The sequence below is a fragment of the Vulpes vulpes genome, chromosome 8 (genome assembly GCF_048418805.1).
Source record: "Vulpes vulpes isolate BD-2025 chromosome 8, VulVul3, whole genome shotgun sequence".
NCBI classification, from domain to species: Eukaryota; Metazoa; Chordata; class Mammalia; order Carnivora; family Canidae; genus Vulpes; species Vulpes vulpes.
This window is the reverse complement of record NC_132787.1, coordinates 32,289,817-32,313,731: the sequence shown is the minus strand read 5'-3', so window position 1 is coordinate 32,313,731 and position 23,915 is coordinate 32,289,817. Positions and strand designations below refer to the sequence as shown.

The following is a 23,915-nucleotide window of genomic DNA, read 5'->3' as shown; positions in this document are numbered from 1 at the left end:
TCCAAAATTGTTTCTAAATCTCAAAATTACAGGGCATGATGACTCAAGAAAACATAGTTCAACATCAAGGCAAATTTGAATCTCCATAAATTTGAAGTCCTGGTTGTTGAGACCAGGCAAGGCCAAAAATATGTGAGCACAGTTAGAAGTAATTCCCCTGGGTCATGACCTGGACAGAACCACAGAACTGCTAGTCATTCCGTTGCTCAGTAGTAAATGAAAATTGAACACGGTACCAAATTCATTCTATGCCTCAGGCCCCTGCTCAGGCAGGTGCTGACAGCCATACTAAATCTGACTATCCCATGCCACCCAGAGCACTGGGGAAGGGGCCATACTCAGAGACTATGCGTTTTTGGCAGGGGACTGTGTTCCTCATGCAGGTTCCACTCAGAGGGTCCACACTCTCCACAATGACAAAGGGGGCCTCCTCCAGGGTTACAATGCTCAGATGGTCATCCTCCTGTTCTTCTGTCTCAGGACACATTCGGGGCCACACGTAGTACTTCATCTGCAAGGATTTGTCTTTCCACTTCCCCACCTGCATGGGGGTAAACAAAAGACTCAGAAACCACTGGCAATAGATCCTAGCAGCTTCTCCTAGCATCACCCAGGAAGCTATTAAACAAAGGTCAATGGACACAGGCATTGTACACAATAGAGAGGAAATGCTTTTTAACCCATATGCTCAGAATAAGACTACCATGTCCATACCTAAGAAAGGTAATATATTCATTTACTCACTCACTTACCATACGTGAAAAAGAGGATCTACTATGTGCTGGGCACCCTGCAAAACCTTGTGGCTCAAAGAAGCATCGTTCTGCCCTTCATCAAACTCACACTGAGTGAGGAAGTCCGAAATGTAAACAAATGTTTACAGTGATAGATGGTTAAGTGCTAACACTAAAGCCTATACCAAGTGCTGGGAGGATGACAGAGTCTCCTGCCTTGTGTGGCTGGCAGTTTTTTCTACTTAACTGTAACAAGGAGCATGATAGTGAAAGCAGCAAATAGCTCTGGAAAGGTCAACAGAATGACTGGAGCAAATGAGCCAGAAGGATGTGTTTTGGCTTGTAACAGAAGTCCAGTGGGAAGTCATGTGGAGAACTGAGTAGATCTGAATTGGAATAAAATGATAAGTCAGGATTAAAGAATACTGACATAGCTTAGCTGGGGAAGGAAGCACGGTTGGGCTGGTCGTGAATGCCACAAGTCAAAGCAGGTATGCACCTGCTGGGTTGGGTGGGAGCCCTGGGATGGACCATATAGATCTTTCTGTGTGCACAGGCTGTGTCCCCAACTTCAGGGAGCACCACTCAAATATACTCCAATGTGAGAAGTGGATGCCCCCTGGAATCATTCACATGGTGGCCCTGCTGCCAATCATTGGGAGAAATGTGTGGGTCCCATTATCTTTTAGAAGAGCCATTCATTCCTGTTTTTATAATAGAATCTGTAGGACTTCGTTGGTGGGTTCTTGTTCTCACTCTGCCCTTGAGTTTACTGAAGAGGGAACACCTTTTCATTTTCTATAACCAAAGATCTTCAATTATCACAGGAATTATGGATTGTAAGCTCCTGCGTTTTCCCAATCTATAATTTCCTCCATGGAGCAATGCAAATTAGCAGCATAAGTGAGGCACCAGGACTACAAAACTACTTAATTATGAACTACATAAATCAGTAAGGAGCAACAAATGGGCAGTACTTCATAAATTTTCAAGCAAATAGGCTTAGATTTCCGTATTCACACAAAACCAAAATGCCTTCCTTTGTGTCTGCTTTTGTCTACGGTGGGGTTTCTACCTAGAAACTCCCTAGGTGTGGTTTTTATCTCCCTCCCACCTGCCTAGTAGGTGCTATTTCCATGCCTGTATTAGGTCTGTACAGCTACTGCCCTTATTTTATTGGATCACTATAACATGGTCAGCAGCTTGGTGTCCAGGACCAACTTGTTGAGCATTAACCTTGGTGCCAGGGTTTGCCAAGTGTGCAAACCATGTTTGACTTCTGTATTCAGAATTATGCACTGAACCAAATGTTTGCTTTCCTTTTTGTGTATTGTCTTCTCCGTACCAAAGGCCCTATATTTGTGCAAGTCTGGTTTTCTTCATATTGCTAAGAGTACTTATTTGTTAAGCAGAAATATCCAAATGGCTTCCAGCCATATGGGGATATTTATGTCTTCAGCTAGTGGTGAGAGAGGAGGTAGGACTTGGGAGAGGGGAGCCCTGGGGGCCCATGATGTGGAGTTACCTCCAACTTGCCCTATTTATCCCAGTGGCCAAACTGATAGCATTTTCTGCATGTTCCATGATGGGGAAAAGTTGGGAACCCCTAATATACCTATTTATTTTTTCTGCCCTTATCATCTTCTCTCACTAGTCCCTTTGGGGTTTTTTCTTTTAAATCTAAATTTATTCTTTTCTATCTTTTCTGCTATTAGCCTAGTCCAGTAGTACAGCAGCCCATTCTGCAATTACTGTAGGCAACTTCAAACTTCACACAGGGTACCCACCCCCCAGAGTGCACTGTGGACACTGCTGCCAGATGGCTCTTCCTAAAACATTATTTGGTTATATAATCCCTGCTCAAGAATTCCAACAGCCTTACATTGCCCTCAGGATGTGTTCAAATTTCTCACCTGGATGGTCAAGGTGTGCGCATTCAGCTTAATCTACCTTGACAGAGTTGACTTCACTATTTTGAAATATTAATCCTTTGCTCATATTGGAAAAGGAAGTTACTGATACTGAGAACTACTATAGGTTAATCAGGAACAGGTTTCAACAAGCAAGCAGCATTTTCTTTTCTAATAGACTTATAATAGACTTACTGTATCTGTAAAACAAAAATGCTGCAGACATAGCATTTTGGCAAGGTTTTTCATGAACCCTTGTGAACCATATGAAATATAATATAGATTATTGTATACTTTGACAGATTTGAGTGTAAAATATTTATCCAAAAAAGAAAAAAAATATTGTTTAATGAATCAATCCCAACATGGAAAGAGGTCTTTAGGGACACGTCAGGACACTCTGTTCTTACAAGTGGCCTGTGTAGTGTTTCATAAAACCAAACAGAAGGAATGCTTACAAAATTGCAGATAACACAAGCTAAATGGGATAGAAGATACACTGCATTGCAGAATCAAGGTTGGAAGTGATATGAATTAATTGGAATGGACTAAACCAAGTGGGATGAGATTTAATAGTATTTATACATAAAGTCTAGCATTTATATTTTTTCAAAAAGCAAATGCACAGTATTTAAAAGGAGATATTTCAACTAACAGCAGTTTATAAAACCTACTGCAATAACAAATGTTATATTTATGGATTTACAATATCTAGTACATTGGGGAAGGGAAGGGCACAGATGATCCCACTCTGCTCTGTGTTCATCATACCACAGCTGGAAAATTAGGTTTTGATCATATAATCCTATGATCAAATGATTTTTATTTACTAGATCATTCTCATTTATCCAACAATAACCTGCATATGGAGTCCCCACTAGCACACCTTTTCCCAACTTCCCAACAACCTAGCAGGTTCATTCCTTGCTTCACTTCAGATCAATTCAACCAACAGCAGTTGTATGCCTATTCTGTGCCAGGCTCTGGGCTTTGTGTTACAGATAACAACACCAGGTAGCATTTAGCAAGGGCCTAGTACATGGTAGGCACTGAACATTCTAATCATCTCATTAATCATCACAGCAAGCTTGTGAGATAGGGACTATTATTTAGTGTCTCATTTTACAGATGAGAACACAGAGGGGTTTGATGACTTACACCATCATGGTGAGAGAGTGCAATGTCAGGGTTCGAAACTGAACTGTTTGGCTCCCAAGCTTGGGCTGTCTCCCCTACATTGCACTTCTGCTCTGACAATGAAGGAGTAAATATGATCCCTGTCCTCTGAGGACAGTCTCATGGGGAAAGATACTATCTGTTGATAATAATATCAAATTAGGCTTTGGTAATTACCTAATAAAAGCATTCTGGGATTCAGAATAGAAGTGATTATTTCTGAAGGGGTAGGGGAAAAGCTTGATGAAGATCCTTATCTTTGATCCAGGTCTTGAAATGTCATAGTGCATTAGGCAAAGAGTATTTTATCCACTGAGTCAAGAGCAAGAGCAAAGGATCAAAGTCCTACAGTTGCTCAAAAGAAAGATCAAGGATAGTCCTTCATGGTTGAAAGGTATGATGTGTGGGGAGAAATGGTCTAGTTCAGTTATCCTCTTCCTTAAAGACCTGTTCATTCTAGCTGCACAATCTGCATTTTCTAGAGAACCAACTGGATAGCACTCATCTCTTCCCACCTCCTTGTTCAATGGCATTATGCTCGTAGCTTGAAATTAGTTGGGGGCACCCATGAAATTGGCAAACACTATAATTCAGGGCTTCCTCTGCTCATCCTTATCTCACATTTATTAAATATTTTCCAGTTCACAAATGGCCCACCGGAACCAAATCATTCATTATTTCATGCTATTCACGACCTTATTTAATGACTTTAACTGTTTAGGTGTCTTGTCTCCTACCCTAAATTCTGAATGTAACTCTAAGTATTTTTGTGACCATAGACAAATGCTTAAAAACTCTGAGTCTCAGTTCCCAAACTAGTAGAGTAAGGAAATGATTTCTAAGATGGCTTGCATAAAATCTCATGATCCTAGGATCTTTTTAGGACAGAGGCTCTCTACCACACTTCCATCTGATTAGAACCCGGGGGAAAAGTGTTCTACATGGTTATTTCCTAAAGGGAGGGAAGTATCTGATTCATTTACACAAAAAGATTAGCTTGTCTTAAACTAATGATTCTTTTTTATTGTTTCTTCAAGTATGACTATAGTGAAGAAGAAAAGTCAAATTCTTGAGGACTGAAAGGAGAAACAGTTTTGGGAGAAAAAAAAAGCCCTCTGCGATAAATAACAGATTCACAATGCCAATACACAGTGCCCGTGTTAAAGAACATGTTTAATTACCTCAAATGAGCTACCTCAGGGCAAGGAGCAAGCAGTTAGAAACAACTGAACAGCTAAGTATGATAGGAACTTTTTATGTAGAAAAATGAAGTCTGTTTCAACAACTCATTTAAGGGGGAGGAAGTATAGTGGAAGTATTACAGATGAGAGAGTTTGTTCAGAGTGACAAAGAACGGCAAAAAGACAAAGAGAAGCCTGAGACCCTAACAGGGAAACATCTGGATGCTGTCCTAGAACATCCAAACTGGTACAAGTCTGTAATACCGGAAATGCAGAGAGTAGTAGGAAATGAAGTTAATGGGAGATATTTCGGAGAAAATACAGTGAGAAAAACTGAATGAAGAATTTATAGCTGAGATTAAAATATAATCAGAAAAAGAAAAACCTGGAGGAAATAATGAAGAAAATGTCTATAAAGTGCTCTGAATTCCTCAGAGATAAGCACTAAACAAACATCATTACCACACACACGTTTAATGACAACATCTGTCTATAAAAAATGCAGTTCTCTGCCATACTAACATTTACAAAGAGCTCTTGAGGACTGAAATCATCTTTCTCAAGAGAAAAAAAGAAAAAAAAATCCCTGATTAGGTTTCTCAGAAAAGCATGGAGTCATTTTGAGGGGTTCCGGTTTGGTACTCTGGGTACAAGCTGAACCCCTGTTCAGCTGGGAATCTCTCCTTACAAGAAGTCTACCTCATGAACCTGCAGCATTTTATCCCATAAGCCTTTGCTCATGAAAATACTAGAGAACCGATCTGTGGTGATTTTAGGCATCAAAGTCTTCCTTCTGCTAGCTAACAGATCTCCTCCATGACCACTCACAAAACTGTCACCAATTAGTACCCCGAGAAGGCCACGCATAAAAAAGAAGACCACAGGGACCACGTTTCTGCTGGAAGCCCCTGACTTTGTCTCTTTGGTGAATGTGTCATCACAGAGAAGGGAGAGGGCCTGGGCAGGGCACAGCTGCTGTGAATGTTGCTGCGGTCTTTGCACAGATACCAAAGGACACCAGTCTCCCTGGGCTGCCTCTCTCATCTGCATGGATGGAAAGTCATTTCTGAAGATCCTGGAACAAAAGCACTTATTAGAGCCTCTTTAGGTGTCAAAGGTTATTTTTCAAAATTCAAAGTGTTTTTGTTTCTTTTTGGAGATGGCATCTGGCTCTAACACTAAACATTTGCTGCCTATTTTTATACAGTCCACTGACTCTAAAAATGCAAAATGTAAAACTACCTGTGATCTCCCTGAGCAAGCTAAAAGAGGAGGCAGGGTGTCTGCAAGGTAGTCCAAACGTGCATCCTGCTCCTCCCCAAAGCATGTCACATTAGGTAGCTGCCCCTAGACATGTGTTCTGTGTCGGTGCTGTTCCAGGGCAGGCCTGAGAGTCCTAGCACAGCAAAAATCTGAGGATAGGAAGGCACTCCCATTTCTTTTCCTCTAAAGCCACCTATCTTACCTCTTAGGACTTTTAAAGGTTTAGTGTGTCTGAGTATTACATTTTGTTCAATCTTTATTTTTCCATGTCTGCCCCTCTTCCGCATCATTGGTAACCAAGTGGACATTCTGGTGTATGGCCATCCATTCTCTGTATTCATACAAAATACATATACATATATATGAAAAATGGGATAAGTGTGCTCAGGCACGTGTGTGTTTTCCAAAATCGTATCATAATATATACCTGTCTCTGCAACTTGCTTTTTTCACTTCATTATACATCATGGGCTTGTTCCCAGTTAGATCTAATTCCATTTAACAGCTGCAAGGTAGTCCATAATAATGGGCATGACTCAATCTATTTAGGATATTTCCTTAAAAATTTTTTGACCAAAATAATTAATACATATCTTGATATTTCCAAAGCATTAATTCCCAGTAATGAATAAGCAAAATGAAGGGATATTTATGTTTTTAAATGTCTTCGATGTTGCTGGAATACTTTCCCAAAGCTGTTTAGTGATGGAACTTCCTATCTGCAAAGCACAAGAGTGCTCCTTGCACACGTTCTCATCAGCACTGGTTTTTTTTTTTTTTAATCACCATTAACATCTGCCCACCTAAGGAATGAAAAATGGTATCTAATTGCTTAAATTTTCATCTCCTTGGCTTGCAGTGAGAGCACCTCTGCACATCTGTTAGCATTTAAGATTTTTCTTTTACCCTCTAGTCTGATCCTTCACCCATTTTCCATTGAGGTGTTTGTCTTTCTTATCTATTTGTAGGGAGCTCCTGGTGTAGTAGGAGAGTAATCCCTTATCTGTCAGATATGCTTGAAATATTGTTCTCCCTCTGAGATTTGTCTTCTGTTTTTGCTATATTTTTTCATGCACATAATTTTACCTTTACCTTCCTTCCATAGTATGTCTCTTTACATAGAACACTTGGTTTTCCCACTTGGGTTTAAAGAAAAAAGATCTATATGTGGAATATAAGAAACAGTGAAAGGGACTAGAAGAGAAAGGAGGGAAACTGAGTAGGGAAAAATTAGAGAGGAAGACAAACCATGAGAGACTCCCAACTCTGGGAAACAAAGGGTTGCATAAGGGGAGAAGGGTGGGGGAATGGGGTAACTGGGCTACAGGCACTAAGGAGGGCACTTGATGGGATGAGCACTTGGTGTTATACTACATGTTAGTGAATTGAATTTAAATAAAATATAAAAGAAAAGAAAAGAAAAAATGATCTACCCCACTCTCAAAGCGTTCCTTGCTCCTCCTTTTGCACAGAGCTTGTCCTATACAGTGTGACAGACATATAGCCTTGCCTTCTGCATTGCTTAGCCTTCCCTCTGTTGGCCCTCCCAAGCCTCTCAAATGCTCTGCATCCTTCTCAGTCCTTCTCAGGCCTCATCACTTCCAAGAAGCTGTCCCTGGTCATCCCTGCTCAAAGAAAAAGCTCTAGTTGCTTCTCTAGAATAATTTTGTGGGCCAACCACTCCCTTTTGCTGTTATATTAAAATGCTAGCTATAGTCTAATATATAAATCCCTGTCTCTGAAATAGGTCTTTAAGCGCTCTAGGGCAGACTGTGTTACTTTACTTCTTTTTGTCCCTGTCCTGGCTTGAACAAGCATGTTCTTCATAAATCACTGAGTGATGTCACCAGAGGCAAAATACATGGTACCCTCCAAAGGCTCCACTAGGTGTAGTTCCGGTGTTCTTCTACAAAAAAAGGCCTTAGGAGGTAAAGGCTGATGCATGTACTGCTTCTCTGCATTCTGGCTCTCTCCAGCATCCTGATTATAAAGTTGCCCTGAACGGACTCAGTTCCACAAGCATTGCTGTAAGTATAATGGCGAAATCTGCTGCACTGAGTACCTAACAAGGCCACTGGCACAGCTTGACGCTCCTTCTCCTAATCATTTGCATACTCAGTGATGTCTAGGTTTAGGAATCCAGCATTTGAAAAATGCATTAGAAAGTAATTTCCATATTCAAATTTGACCCATGACTGCCTGGGCCTATTATTGCCTTGGCACTCAGGAAGCTGGGGACTGGCAGCTCGGGACACACGGGCCAAAGGGAGGTCCATCCAGCCACTCCTGCCTGGCACTTGCGTGAGTCTCCTGAAACTGAGACATCTGTTGTCCTTACAGGCCTCTGCTGCTATCCCTGTCTGACACCTGCCTCTCCAAGAGAGCCGGGGGCTCCCTGGGGACCGTGCATACCCACCGGGCCTGCCAGCCATCGCCCTCTGAGTGATCCTTGTTCTCTGCTTGCTCTCGCCTCTGTCTCTCCTGCTCTGGAGAGTGGAGGAATGGGAACATGGAGAGCTAGAGTAGCAGCTGGTGCCAGGAATGGAAGCTGCTGATTCCCTGGGCACCAGAAAACAGTTGTGGTCATTGCAGACAACCCCACAAGCAGATGTGATGAGAAAACTGGCCTAGTGAGAGAGAAAGTAGAATGAAGCCAGTGACAATACTGGAGTAATTGTAGCTATTCTGGGCTGGACCCTGTGCCAGGCACTTCACATGGAGTCAAGGCATTCCCTGGTCACTAATTCCCCAAAAGGGAGATGTGGTTATACCCGTAATACAGATAAAACACAGACTCACTGAGTGTCCAGGGTTGTACCTCAGATCTCTTTGACTTTAGAAGTCCATGTTTCTTTCACTATGCCATGTTGGCAAGAGACTCTTCTGACCTCTTCATTCCTCACCTTCCTGTGATCAGAGAGGGAAGAGTCTGCTTCAGCCCCATAGCCTCCCACTCTCACCTCAGCCTCCCAGAAACCATGAGCGATGGATGTGTCTAATGGCTTTGTGGTAAGTGGCAACTGAAGTCCATGGGTGGGCCTGATAGGCAGGATGGTAGCAGGTGGCAGTAGGAGGCATGACGCTGACAAGCCCTGTGACCTCTGTGAGTTACTTTATCTCTCTGTGCCTGGTACATTTCAGCTTTGTGCACAAAGTATTTGCTATTTACTCTTCCTTCTCCCCGTCCTCATTATCATTATTACTCCTACAATTGAAACATGGGTACGACTCTTTAACATGACTAACTTCCTCCCAGAACATAGGGGTTTTTTTGCTTGCAAGTGGCAAGGGGGAAACACTGAGCAAACTCCACAACTTCTCAAACTTAACTTCAATTCATTAAGTCGGGGGAAACTTCATGCAATTCTTTTGGTTTTGTGCACTGTTTTCATACAAATTAAAATATAAAACACAGGGATTAAAAATGCTATGACCCTTCTAGATTTACCAAAGGCCTTGAACCCAAAGAGTTCCCATGAGCCAGGTGTTGCCTCTTCATAAACCCTGCCCTGGGATGAGATGAATATTTTAGAAAGGGCATTAATTATTTTAGGTCAGAGAATTTGGTTAACAGTTTGCCACACAGGCTCAGATGGACTGAATGGTTCAGCATATTGTCCTGAAGTGTCTGAAAGGCTTGGAAATCCCCCAAGCCTCTGTTTCATTGGACATGAACCCCAGACCCCTATTTGGGGACTCAGGAGGGCTCAATCACTGAGAGCTCCACCATCTCCTCTAATCTACCTTTCCCCCAAAAGAGGCCCCTTCTCTGAAACTCCAAAATTGAGCCTTGCACCACCCTCTAGGACATGTGGAAGCCAGTCAAGGACACGCATGTCAAATTTAAACGACACCGGGCAGCCTGGGTGGCTCAGCGGTTTAGTGCCGCCTTCAGCCCAGGGCCTGATCCTGGGGATCCAGGATCGAGTCCCACGTTGGGCTCCTTGCATGGAGCCTGCTTCTCCCTCTGCCTGTGTCTCTGCCTCTGTGTGTGTGTCTCTCATAAATAAATAAATAAAATCTTTAAAAATTTTTATTTTATTTATTTTATTTTTTTTTAATTTTAAACACCAGGGCTAGTCCCACTTTCCCTGAATCAACTTCCTCCCTATATCACGCAGCTCTAGATTTGTGTGCAATATGCCCAGAACATGGGCTTGCTTCAGAACACAGCTCAGCAGGGATGCTGACTCCTGGGTGTGGGTGGACTCTAGGGGTGCTGCTATGATCTGTCTTTGGGGCCCAAGCCACAGGCCTCAGTCATGGACACAGCTCATCAGGTTAGCTTTTTACTACTCTCCACCTTTTTCCTCAAATGAGAAGCTGTGAGGTGCATAGTATCTGACCATTCCAAATGTGACTTCCTGAATTTGAGCACTGGCTTCACAAGTATTTGTATACATATGTAATATATGTGATGTGTGCATGCATGAAGTCTATATGTATTAATTCATTCACTCCACTACTTCATTCTACTTTGTCATATCAGTTAAATGCATAGGCTTTGAAGTCAGAAAGGCCTAATTTGAGTCCTGGCTTTACTTGTGTGTGACTCTGGACAAGTTTCCCAACCTTTTAAACTCTGTGCTGTGGATGCTCCTGCTGTTTTGTCTACCAACCTGCCATCTTTTGCCAGACACTTTTTAAAAAAGATTTTATTTATTTATTCATGAGAGACACAGAGAAGGAGGCAGAGACATAGACAGAAGGAGAAGGAGGCTCCCTGTGAGGGAACCTGGGATCACAATCTGAGCCAAAGGCAGACGCTCAACCACTGAGCCACCTGGGTGCCCCCCATTGGACACTTCTAGCTCACTCTTTCCCCAGACCTCTTTTCTTAGTCTTCAGTCTCTCCTTTTGTGAATTGTTCTTCCTCAAGTTTAACTGCATGGTCCTATGGTAGCTGCCATGTTATTGTACTTCGTAGCCTACCCCTGACCTAAGGGGCAGAACATTTGACTGCTGGGTGAAATCCAGATTTTTAACCTTAGGACTAAAAAGAGGGCCAAGTCAGTCTCACCCCAGTAGCATATCCTAGAATATGCAAAATTCAGAAGTGGTGGGTAGTCATGTTTGGTACCCTATGAAGAAAATTGGCCCATGGAGAGAGAAAAGAATGAAGCCAATGGTCCAAGAAAAGTACATACAATTGAGAGTGGTTAAGATATCTGAGAGCACTGGAGTCCTGGCTTGTAGCTATTCAGGAGATCCAGCCACAGTTCTGTTGTGGGTTCTGATGAGAGAGTCTTATATCCTTATAAGAAATTTGCTTTTTGCTTAAGCTAGTTCACGTTGGGTGTCTAGTCTTTATAATCAAAACGAGTCCTCATCACATACTATTTATCTCACCTATAAAAGGCAATGGATAATAGCTATCTTTGTGGGGTTTTGATAAAAATCAAATCAAATAATGAACATAAAATGTTTTGTGGAATTCCTGGAACACGGTGAGCCCCAAGTAAATGACAGAAGTTATGGTAGTATTGGTGGTATTTCTCATAAGCTTTTTTTTGAACATCTCATGATCCAAGAAGTAGGTTGGCTCACCAGTGACGGGCAGATTCCACTGCCATTCCTAAGCAAGTGCTTCCCTGCCTGGGGCCAAGTGAAGGAGAGGCAGAAAACCTGCATTCAAGCTCAGAGTTTGGATTTGGGCAGGGCCAACCAGCTACAGTTTCTGTTACCAGGTCTGACAGTGGCTTGTAACTGCATCCTACCCTGGGGAGGCCTCAAGGGGGTTACCTGGATGGTCACAGGGTCTACAGTTTCAGCAATCATACTCAGCAGTTCATTTGGCATCTCCTCCCCAACTGTTCTACATGCCAAACTTTGAGGCCAGGCCCAGTCATTTTCATGTCTTTATTCTCCTTTTTTATTCTCCACGTGCCTCTTCTACAAATCCCTTTCCTGGATTAGGAGCTCATTCGCAGAAGGTTCCTGTAAGATCCCTGTGTAAGGGTTCCCCATGCCAAGTTCACATCTTAAAGTAAGAATGTAAGATGTGAACACAGGCAATGTGAGGTCAGAACGTTTGCTTTTCCCCACCAACCTCTATACTGCTTCAAGCATTAGACAAGATGCATAAGAACAGTATCAGGCATGTAGTAATAATGATGCTCAGCAAATGGTACTGACTCAGAACAGCCCACCCATCCTGCTCTCCTTAGGCAGCCCTGCATGCCTCGGGCCTGCTGCAGCATTATAGGCACTAGGAATGTAGAGCAGCTGGAGGATAAAATCCACAAAATGGAAGTGGTGTCATCATCCAGAGGGCTCTGAGTTTGCATGGGAGACCCCTAGGAGCCAGAGATGATCATACTGCTCTTCAAACACTGCTTTACTTGGCTACTCCCAGCTTCTTCTGCCCTTTGCCTCCTGGTAAGTTTCATCATATCCTCTCCTCCTCTGAGTTCCAAATGTATTCAAGATGTTTAAAGAAGAGGTTACCTGAAAATACACAGGAATCTACCATCGATCTTAAACATGCAGGGCTACCACCTCCTCTGAAGTGGATCTCAGAGATGCTAAGAAAACTGACGCAAATAGTTGTCCATTCAGTAAAGTAAACCAAACAAGCAAAATCAGGTTCTCATGCAAAATATCCAGAGCTAGAAAAGGTGGCCAGAACTGGAGCAGGACCTCATCAGGGGAGATTGTGGAAAGCTGTTTTTAGTGCAGCAGGGTGTTCATGTACAAGGGACCAAAAAGAAAGTAACAGGAGGGACTGTGGAAAAGAAACATATTGTGTAGTTATAATGACAATGTTTTCCAGACCACAAATCTGAATGTAAACTCCAATAATTATGAATGTGTTTGCAGGCACAATGAAGCAGCAGAGTTGAAAGTGTGATCATCCAGGAAATCCAAGGCATAAGGTTGTGAATATATATGAAAAGAAACAAGGCATGAACACTGAAAAGACACATTAAAATCACCGAGGCGATGAAGGAGCACAAATAGAAGAGGTCAAAGCCATTGAAAAAATACATTATAATTTTAAAAGAGCAGACCAGAGAAGAGAAAAAAACACGAAAGTCACGAAAGATACGAAAGATACGTTTCTAAAAAGATACCTTGTAGAATTCATAGAACTGCTTCTTCAATAAGGCCATGGACAAGAGAACTAAATCCCTAGCAATGCCACTCATTCTACAATTGTCCCCACTCCACCACCCTGTCCTTAGGCAGAACTGTCCAACTCTGTCGACAAACATATCTGTTAAATGTGTACAAGATAGTCTTTCTGGAATCTTCTGGACTATGCTAATCCAAAGTCATTCCTTTTCTCCCGAAATTCCTTCCCCCAGCTTTGGAGGCTAGAAATGGCAGGTAGGAATCTCCCATTGGCTTCCATTCTCACTCTATCTCTTATCTGGATTCCTACCTTACTCCTGACTGGTTTCCCCATCTCCAGTCTTATCTCCTCCAGTGCATCCTCTACCTGGCCCCCAGCATGATCTGTCTAACATTCAGATCTGACTCCACACTTAACCTTTTTCAAAGCTTGTCAGTGCCTCCTCCTTCACTTACAGAATGATAACCACCCTCCTTGGATGAATATGTAGTTATTCTCCACCTCTTCCCTCTTTTTCCCCCCCTCCCTCTCTTCCTTTCTCTCTTCTTTCTGGCCTTTCTGCTTTCTTTTTTAACTTCTCTCTTCAGGGTTCCTAGCCTTTACCTTTATCTGATAATACCACACTATGCTATTTTTTATCAGAATGCCTTTACCTTACTGGGATTCTCTATTTTAAGTCTCTTCTCCTCTGGATGACACCACTCAACCTTTAGGATTCAGCTCAAGTAGTATGTACTCCAAGAAGTCTTTTCTCACCACAGCCCCAGGCGGGATTGAGGGGTTAGGTAGACCTCTTTTGTTCTCTCCAAATACCTTGTGCATATCTCAGTCACTGAACTTGCTAAACATATATATTGAGTTGCCTATGTGTCTGGTCTCCTCTAGAGGACTATAATTTTCTCAAAGGCAAGGAATGAATATTATTATTATTATTATTATTATTATTATTATTATATCTGCAATGCCTAGCATAAGGAACAGTATTGCAGTGGGTACTCAGTAAATGTTAGTTGCACAAATGAGTGAGTGGGATTTTAAAAGGAGAACCTGCTCTTGGCAGCTAATAATACATGATAGCGATTCTGCTTAAAATACTAACTAATATTTATTGAGCCTTCACTATGTGTCAGGGGCCATGCTAAGCATGGCACATGCATTATTTAATTCTCAGAATAGTCTTATAAGGCAGATATTATTTTTATATCCATTCATGGTAGGTCATTATATTAGTGGTACCCAATGAATCATATATCCCAATATCCATACTTGTGTAGTCATCTCTCTCATTGACTCTAGATTTGGCCTTGTGACTTGCTTTGACCAGTAGGATAGCAAAAAAATGTAACACATATAGAGATTTGATGAGTGACAGTGCAATGGGCCTTGCCTTCTTGGAATGTTCCTGACAACTCTGAATAAACACGAGCCAGCTGACTTGAGGTTGGGCAAACATGCAGAATGGAGCACAGATGATGGCCAGTATCAACAGTTAGGCATGCGAGTGAGGCTGTTTTGGATTATCTAGGTTACCCCAGCAGATGAGTAGCCCCATGTCAGATGAACCCAAGAACCACCCAGCTCATCCCCAACTCAAACGCTGCATCAAAGAATGTTGAGTAATACAATGGTATTACTTTGTATTGTAGTTGTTTCAAGCCACTCAGTTTTGGGGTGTTTGTTACATAGCAGAGGCTAACTGAAATGTATCCACCTTGGAAAAGGCTGGACATTTCAGGCAAGATCTAAGAAGTAGTTAGAAGCAAGAAGATGACAGAGATAGAATTAAAACACAAAATAGCACCAAGTACTTTAGAGTTCTTTATTATAAATAAGTACCGTGCTGACGTAAGTCCTTCTTAATTATAGTACTGTTGAAAGAGCACTGAACACAGAGTTGAGTTTCAGGCCCAGCCCTATCACTGACAAGTCCTGTGAATGTGACAAATCACTGAGCCTTTGGGAATCTGAGTGTCTTTATCAGCAAAGCTCGTGGGACAGAGGAGGATGCTAAAGAATGGGAAATTCAGAAGCTAAACTGTCTATATGCTTCCATGTACCAAATAATGTTTCTCTAGTAGGTATTTCAACATCTTTTGTATCAGTGGTATCTCATCATTTTCCTTACAAGGTGCTCTCGAGATACCCTGTGTAACTTTCTTCCCCCGCAGTGTTTAAAATCTAGTGAAACACCATCTCTTAAAGGTCAGGAAAATACCTGATCTCAAAGCAAAAACACTGGCCATGAGTGTGAGGACTTGGTCAGGCTCTGCCTCCCACCAGCTATGGGACCTTGTCCCTTAACTTTGCTGAGTCTAATTTTCTGTTAAAGACGAGCGTTAACAACATTTACCAAAACTCCCCCACTAGGGTTTAAGAGCAACAAATGTGATAATGTATGTGGAAGTGTCTTGAAATCAGCTACTCCCTGCACAAAGTCAAGGTACTATGAGTGTCCCAAGGAGCAAAAACACATGATGTTTAGAGGTGTTTATTTATTTAGAGGTATTTATACCAATGACATGCCAGACACTGGGCTAAGTGGTAGGTCTGTCAGGGGAAAAATGGGGAACCTGACATTTGAGCTATGAGGTAATTTGCCTCTGGTCACATAATTAAGAAATGGCTGAACTGCATAGAAATTCTTATCTGCCTCCCTCTAAAGCCTGGGCTTCTTGTATTGTGCTGGGCAGCCTCCAAATGGAACCTTCTCAGTCCGCAGGAGAGCAAAATTATTGGCCAGGTAGTTTACCATTAAATGGGGTCACCAGCTTGTGGCTAAAGAAACAGATGATGAAAAAAGTGCTGGGGGAGAAAATGCCTGTTTACAAACTCAGCTTAATTAATTAGTCAACTCAGATGAGGCAGAAGAGGCGGGTTTCCAGATGCCTGACATGGAGAATTAATTAGCAGAAAGGCACCAGGCCTGGACTCCTGTCCAGGGCACGGGGTGGATTTAAATTACTAAATTTCCTCAGCATCCCTCAACTTCGCTAAAGCCATTTGACTGGGAAAGAAGAAAACCACCACCAACAACAAGAAAAAAAAGAAAATGAAACAAAGCACTTCATTGGGAATGACAACCGAACTGAAAACAGGCCACGAACTAAGGTTTCTAGTGCAGTCCAGAAGAGAAATGAGCCTCTAGTGTTGCCAGCTCAAGTCACAAAGATTCAGAATAAAATTAAAGCGAAGTAAAGTTACACCCCACTAGCACTTGGAAATTCCAAATCTGTACCTAAATAAAATGGAAAATTAATGCAGCATTCGGACTCCTACCAGGCAAAGCCATCACCTTCATTTCCATCATCTTCATGGTTGAAAAAGAAGAGCATCTGGGAAAAGGCAGAGTACCGAGGCCACTGCTTGATCCCTGGACCCCAGGATCACGCTGTGAGCTGAACCACTGAGCCACACAGGTGTCCCCATTTTGCTTATTTAAAGGATAAAGTGTTATTTAGGAAAGAGAACTCCTTTCACCTCAGTTACTTGTTGTAAATATAAAGTATGTGTGAAATCTGTAGAAATCACAACAAAATGGGGTTGGGCCAGCCTGGGAGAAAAATGTGGAGTTAATATTTAATGAAATGTGAACTGAGCTCTGTGTGACTTTATAAAAGTCGAAGTCACTTTTTTAGGAATGGGTCCCTTTCTCTGCTTCTACAGTTCACGTTTCCTGGGGGTTCTAAAAGTGCTCCTAATTTGTTGTTTATATTTTTATCAGTGAATTTCCATGTACTCTTCAGTTGTTTGGAACTTGTCCTCTGCCTAATTAAGCAGAGGAAGTTAATGAGGTATGAAGTGACTCTGTGCCACATAGTATATATAATATAAAATGCATAGAAAGAAGTAAGTGATGGGTTGGGGCAAAGGGTCAAGTGAGGCTTAAGGCTTGGGGGCCTGGGCAGAGGGTGGAGGTGCAGACAGACATGGTGGGATTCCACAGGAGGGGGCATATATGTAGACTCTTGGATCTGGAAGTGATCTAGAGAAAATCAATAGTTTTCCACCAGGCTCTATATTAGAATTACCTGAGAAGCTGTTAAAATGCTGATTCCTGGGGGTTCTGTGTGGCTCAGTTGGTTGAGCATCTGATTCTTGGTTTTGGCTCAGGCCATGATCTCAGGGTTGTGGGATTTGAGCCCCGTGTTGGGATCTGCACTCAGTGAGGAGTCTGCTTGAAGATTCTCCCCGCTGCCGCTCCTCCATGTTCGTAAGTGTTCTCTCTCTCTCTCATAAATCAATAGATCAATAAATAAATCCTTTTGAAAATGCTTATTCCTGGGCCCTGTCCCAGGACAGTTCTATTGGAGTCTCTAAGCAGGATAAAATAGTAAATTTAAATAAAGAAGACGACAATATTATTTAAAAATGCCCTGGGGTGATTCTAATGGGCAGCAGGATTGAGGGCCACCCATCTATGGTGACCTCTTCATTTTACCAATGGGGAAGTGAGTGAACAAATTTGGAGAGGCAAAAGAGACAGTGTGGGTGAATGGTATTAGGTGACAGTCCACAGAGTTGTCCCAACCCGCTTCACTCTCCACTCAAAGCTTCATTTACAGCTTTGGTCTTGCTTTATGAGAAAAGGAGCTTCCCTGCCAGGCTGCTTGCCTTTGTCACACTGTCACACTTGGACATGTTTGTGTGAGGCTGAAGGGGCTCAGACTAGTGGTGCTCAAAGTGTGGTCCCCAGACCAGCAGCATCAGCAGTACTTGGGAACTTGTTAGAAATGCAAATTCTCAGGCTTCCCTCCAGACCTACTGAATCAGCAACTGTGGGGGTGGAACCCAAAAATCTGGGTGATGCATGCTGAAGTTTGAGAGCCCCTTGGTTTAGACTCATTTTTCAATGGATCTTTAGAGGCAGGGAGCACAGTGGGAGGTAATGGTAGCAGGAGGTTCAGGAGGATACTGGCCCCTGCAACTGAGGATGAAGGTTGGCAGGGTTTTCTTTGGATTAATCAAGGACTGCAAGATAAAATTTATCACTATATACAATGAGGATTTTAATATTTACCATGTGTCACCTGCCTCACTACAGCTAGCTGGTGAAAATAAAATGCCTTTTGTTCCCTCAAAGAGATCTGATGCCAAACTGATAAATTCCTGCTTTGAAAAATTTCTGGTTTTGCCTATGATGGGGGTTTATTCAATACCTTACCTGGTTTTAACTTAAATATTCCTATTTTCAACTCTTGATCATATCTCACAATAGAGAATAAGAGAGATGAATATAATAGTAAAAAGATAATCAACATTTTATTTGCCAAAGAATGTATTCACAACTCATAACCCAGTCAGTGACACAAGCACCCACTCCCAAACCTACCCATCCCGTTTCTCATTCTTTCTTGGCTCAGGGCCCTTCTCAGTGCCTACCACCCAGCTGTTCATATGAGGAATGTGACGAAATGATGGAAGAGCTAGGTCACAGCAGATAATCCACTTATGGATAATAAAAAATGTGTGTCACACTTCACTGACCATGTCAGTTCTGAGCTGCTCTACATACATAAGAGATCCTTCATACCCAAGACAGATTTCAAAGCAAAATGAAAAATCCATACAATTTGGCCATGTTCCTACCCATGTTTTAATTCACTCTGGAATAATAGGCAAAAATAAACTCTCTGAGCAATAACTAGTTACTGAACATGTGTCCTATGCCAGGCTCTATGTGAGACCCTGCAAGGAGTACAGAAGGTAATGACACAGATTCTGCTTTCGGGGAACTTATAATCAAATGTGCAACAAAGAAAAGTACATATTAAAAAACAACTTATAATATCCTGTGTATTAGCTATGGTAGGGTAACTGGTATATCAAATAGTTTATGAAATGTATTATAACACAATTGAATTTCATTTCTTTTTTTAAAGATTTTATTTACTCATGAGAGACACAGAGAGAGAGAGAGAGAGAGGCAGAGACCTAGGCAGAAGGAGAAACATGCTCCTCACAGGGAGCCTCATGTAGGACTCAATCATGGGACCCCAGGCCCACACCCTGAGCCAAAGGCAGACGCTCAACTACTGAACCACTCAGGTATCCCTGAACTTTTTTTCTCGTTCATGTAAGTGTACTGAGGTTGGCAGGGCAGCCTCTTGCATGCAATTACTTGGGGACTCAGGCCAATGCAGATTCTGGCATATTTAACATGAAGCTGTCAGGCTCCTCATGGAAGGGTCTCCATCTCAGCTGACCAGAGACAAAAGAGCATATCTGAGCTTGTGTGGGAGGATTTTATGAACCAGGCCTGGAATGACACCCTTCACTTGTGCTCACATTGCATCGGCTAGGCATCAGTTATATGGCCACACCTAACTGTAAAAGAAGCTGGGAGATAGAATAGAGATGCACCCTCAGAAAGAAGAGCAAACAAAATTTATCTGGTAAACAGCTACAGTTTTTGCCATGCTAGGCATGATTGGGGTCGGTATGTGAAGCTGGGAGGAGGTTAGTAATAGTTTTCTTTTCTTTTTTTTTTTAAATATATTTTTTTAATTATTTATTTACGATAGTCAGAGAGAGAGAGAGAGAGAGAGAGAGAGGCAGAGACATAGGCAGAGGGAGAAGCAGGCTCCATGCACCGAGAGCCCGACGTGGGATTCGATCCCGGGTCTCCAGGATCGCGCCCTGAGCCAAAGGCAGGCGCCAAACCGCTGCGCCACCCAGGGATCCCTAGTTTTCTTTATATATGTTTGCCTTGTTTCATTGTTTCCCACTGTCATTTGTTATACCTCTGTAATTTCTGAAGACTCCATACTTATGACACTCCCTTGATTCTTCCTAGAGCTCAATGGAACCCTGTACACTGCAGTCCACTCCAGGAATGAGTGTTATTGGGAGGCTATGGAAAAATTCCACGAAGGAGGAGTAGCAGCTTTCAAATGATGCTACCTTGACCTCTTTCTGTCCCTCCTTTCAGCCAACAATTCATTGCTTAATGCCAATGTGTGAAAACCATTTGAGTGCTGGCACTTACCAGGAAGTGACGGATTTCATTCAGGTACCTGGATCAAGAGAGGATCCAATAAGGTAGGACACCAACTGTTTTATTCAGCATGAATGTGTGTTCTGGGGTCTGATCAGATGTTAATGCTAAAATACAGAATGTAGAGAAATATAGGGAAGTCTTTTCACATTGAAAAGAATAAGATGGTCAAACAGGATACTAAACAGGGATTGGAAATGGAGAGATGGGTATTTGCATTTTTTTTCCTTATTTCTATAAAGGAGGGAAATCAATAGACCCTCTTTTAGAGCTCCTTCTGGGTGAAGAGGATTACCTATCTCATTTCTTTCCCTCACTACCCTGCTAGCACTTGCCCAGACACATTTAGCTCAGTGTACTGAGAGGAGCAGTGGAAGACAGAAAAGAAGCACACATCTGGACTTATAGTTCCTCTCCTTGGTCCCACTGTTTTTCTGCAAAGATAATTTTCTAATTGAAATCAACAGATACTCAGTGTCTGTTGGCAACAACACACAGGAGTAGGAATCAAATGGTTGAGTGTGAGCACAGAAGATTTAGCAAATATGTGAACCTGTGCTCTGTAACTCGGTGCCCTGGATCTAGCTTTAAGCAAGACATTCTGGTCCATTTGGACAATCAGTAGCAGTAAGAAAATGAGTATGTGTTTGAGTTTCTGCACCTTATGCATTTTACACCTCTGGCATTTTATGATGGAATCATAAACTTAGGAAGAACTTTCATATACTGATACTTAGAATACAAGCTTTTGTTCTTCAACTCATTAATTCATTAATTCAACAAATATTATTGTACACCTATCAGGAGACTGGCACTTATCTGGGTGATGTGGATTGAGGTGAACATTCCAGTTCCTGCCCTCCAGAAGTTTCCATTGTAGAGAAGGAAAAAGACAATAAGCAGATATACAATAAAATGTCAGCCAGAGAGAACTGCTATCAAGAAAACAAAGGATGGAAAAGAGGATGGTGTGTGATGGGATTTGTATGATGTGGTCAGAGAAGTCTTCTATAAAGAGATGACATGTGAGCAGACACCTGGTTGAAGTGAGAGTCATGTGACTATCTGAAGGAGGATTTCAGGCAGAAAACTCTGTGGGGGCAAAGATCTTGGAATGGGATATTCCTTGGAGTGCTTTAGAAATTAGCCAGTTTGGGTGGAGCTAGGAATCCAAGGGAAGAGTGGCAGGAAATGAGTCTGGCAGGGTGGGGAGAAGACAGCTCACATAGTGAGGTTTTGTATCATCTGTGTTTGATGGAAAGCCATTGCAGGATTTTGAAAAATAACTGACATGAACTGTTATATTCTAAAAGGACTCCTTTGGCTGTGACCTAGAGAACTGACTATAAGGAGCAAGGGTAGATACAGAAGGCAAGTAAGGAGATGAGGGTGACTCTGACCATGGTGGTAGCAACAGAGGAAACGCAAATTGGTTAGTTTCAGGTTATGTTTTAGAAGACAGAGATGACCAGATTGCTGATGAATTTGACACGAGGTGGAGAGAAAGAGAGGAATCAAAGATGACTCTGAGGCTTTGGGCCTTAGCAATGGGTGATGAGGTCTACTGAGATCCTCAGCAGAACAGTGAGTGATTAGGCTGAGGCAAGGATGGACATGGATACCACATGGCTGGAGACTGATGCTCAGATCTCCTAGCTATGAGCTCTAGGACCTCAGGCAAGTTTTCTCTGCATCTGTCTCTGTATCTCAGTTTCATCTTCTATAAGATGGGGATATTAATAATACCTACCTCCTAGATGAAATAAGTTAATGCCTGTAAAACACTTAGAACAAGATCTGGAGTATAGGAAGTTCTCAGTAAATGTTGGCTAAAGTGAATATGGAGTGTGGGAAGTAGACATGTGGAGAAACTCAGGAGTTTGAGATGGGGAGTTTGAGTTGCCCATCAGAAAGCCCAGGAGGAGTATCAGTAAGGTAACACAAGCATCTGAGTCTAGGTGAGAGTTCCAGACTGGAGATAAATTTTGGGGACATCCACATGCAGAAGACTTTGCAGACCAAGGGACTGGCTAGTATAATCTTGTCCTCACCCAGAAAACATAGAGAATGGAGAAGACATGATTATATTCTGGAAGCTAACAAAAAAAAGGTAGGTAGGGTGGTAGAGTCATGTACAAGAGGAGGAGCTAACTTAGACTCGAGGGGCAGGCAAGACTTCCCAAACAAGTGAGGTTTATGTTGAATCTAGAGAAGAATTTCCATTCACTATCATGCTCGCTGGTCCTCTTTGTATATTTTTAGTCATTACACTCATGGCACACATCAAGCAGGTTAAACAATAAAAGTACAGAAGAGAACAATGAGAAAATTACCTGTGTACTTATGTACATTTCCCTTTGAAAAACATCAATTGGTCTTCTTAAGTGAGATGTTCTTTTTTTTAAAATATTTTATTTATTTATTCATGAGAGATACAGAGAGGCAGAGACATAGGCAGAGGGAGAAGCAGGGTCCCTGTGGGGAGCCTGATGCGGAAGTCAATCCCAGAACCCTGGGATCAGAATCCGAGCCAAAGGCAGACACTCAACCACTGAGCCACCCAGGCAACCCTTAAATGAGATATCTGTCTTCGGTAAAGTTTTGGCAACCACCAGAGAGTAGGAAATGTCAGAATTTCCATACATTTCGCATTTGCTGCAAGAAATAGTCCAGGGCTTAGTCAGCATTTTCTCAAAATGAGAACAATAATCACGACACGGGGCCTCACCTAAGCTAACAAATCATTATCCTTCATAACCTATGTGTAAATAGGACCCTGATGAAAAGGTTGACTAGTTTTCTTCCCTGTTCAAGATATTAAGCCCTTAACACATACATAGAAGCTATATATATATCTATATATATATCTATATATATATATATTCAAGCTATATATACATATATATATAGGAAGCTATATATATGGAGAAGCCGGCTCAAATAGTCTACCAAACATTTCAACACTCTTTTCCCTTTACCTACTACTTTATGTGCCAAATAAGCAAAATCCATTCTGCATCAGTACATTGTTTTACTAACTCAGAGCTTTGTTAAGAGTCTAGGCCAAAACGATGTCACCGAGCTGTAAATAAGTGTGCAAGTCTGACTGGCAAAGGGGATTTAAAAGACATGAGATTAGATTTCCTACTGAAGTGGAAAGAAAGGTTTCTACTCTTCAGAAAGACCTGCTGTCGTCTTTCTGCTGTCCCAGATGGTGAAAGTTATGCACTCCTTGACCTGAGCCAAAGCCGATGTAAGAGAAAACAGACAAACAAGACCTGTTCAAAGAAACTAAGCAAGGGGTCCATCTGCGATGACTTTAAGTACACAAGACACAACTTCCCAGACAAGGACACCTTCCCTGACCCTGTTTTCTGCACTGTGGTTTATAAGGTAATTTAAAAAGTCTCTTAAGGGACTAGCCCAGGTGTCCCACAATTCCTGGAAATGGCAATAATAGATTTAAAGGACTTTGAACTTGTTTTTTTTTTTTTTTGCAAGGAGTAAACCAAGATGTGTCCATATGCATGCATAAGTACATGCTGAATGAATGTGGACCAACATGCATTCACAGGCAGAAGG

General features: G+C 42.0%; 1 protein-coding gene across 10 annotated transcripts in view; it reads right to left on the bottom strand.

Annotated features, from left to right (window-relative positions):
• Positions 1-23,915, bottom strand: part of GRIN2B (glutamate ionotropic receptor NMDA type subunit 2B) — a 411,663-nt gene that overhangs the window by 52,096 nt on the left and 335,652 nt on the right. For all 10 annotated transcript variants that reach the window (XM_072765991.1, XM_072765996.1, XM_072765993.1 and 7 more), the window contains one exon: positions 339-541. In XM_072765991.1, the coding sequence (XP_072622092.1) occupies positions 339-541 (203 nt within the window). The remainder of the gene's footprint in view (positions 1-338; positions 542-23,915) is intronic.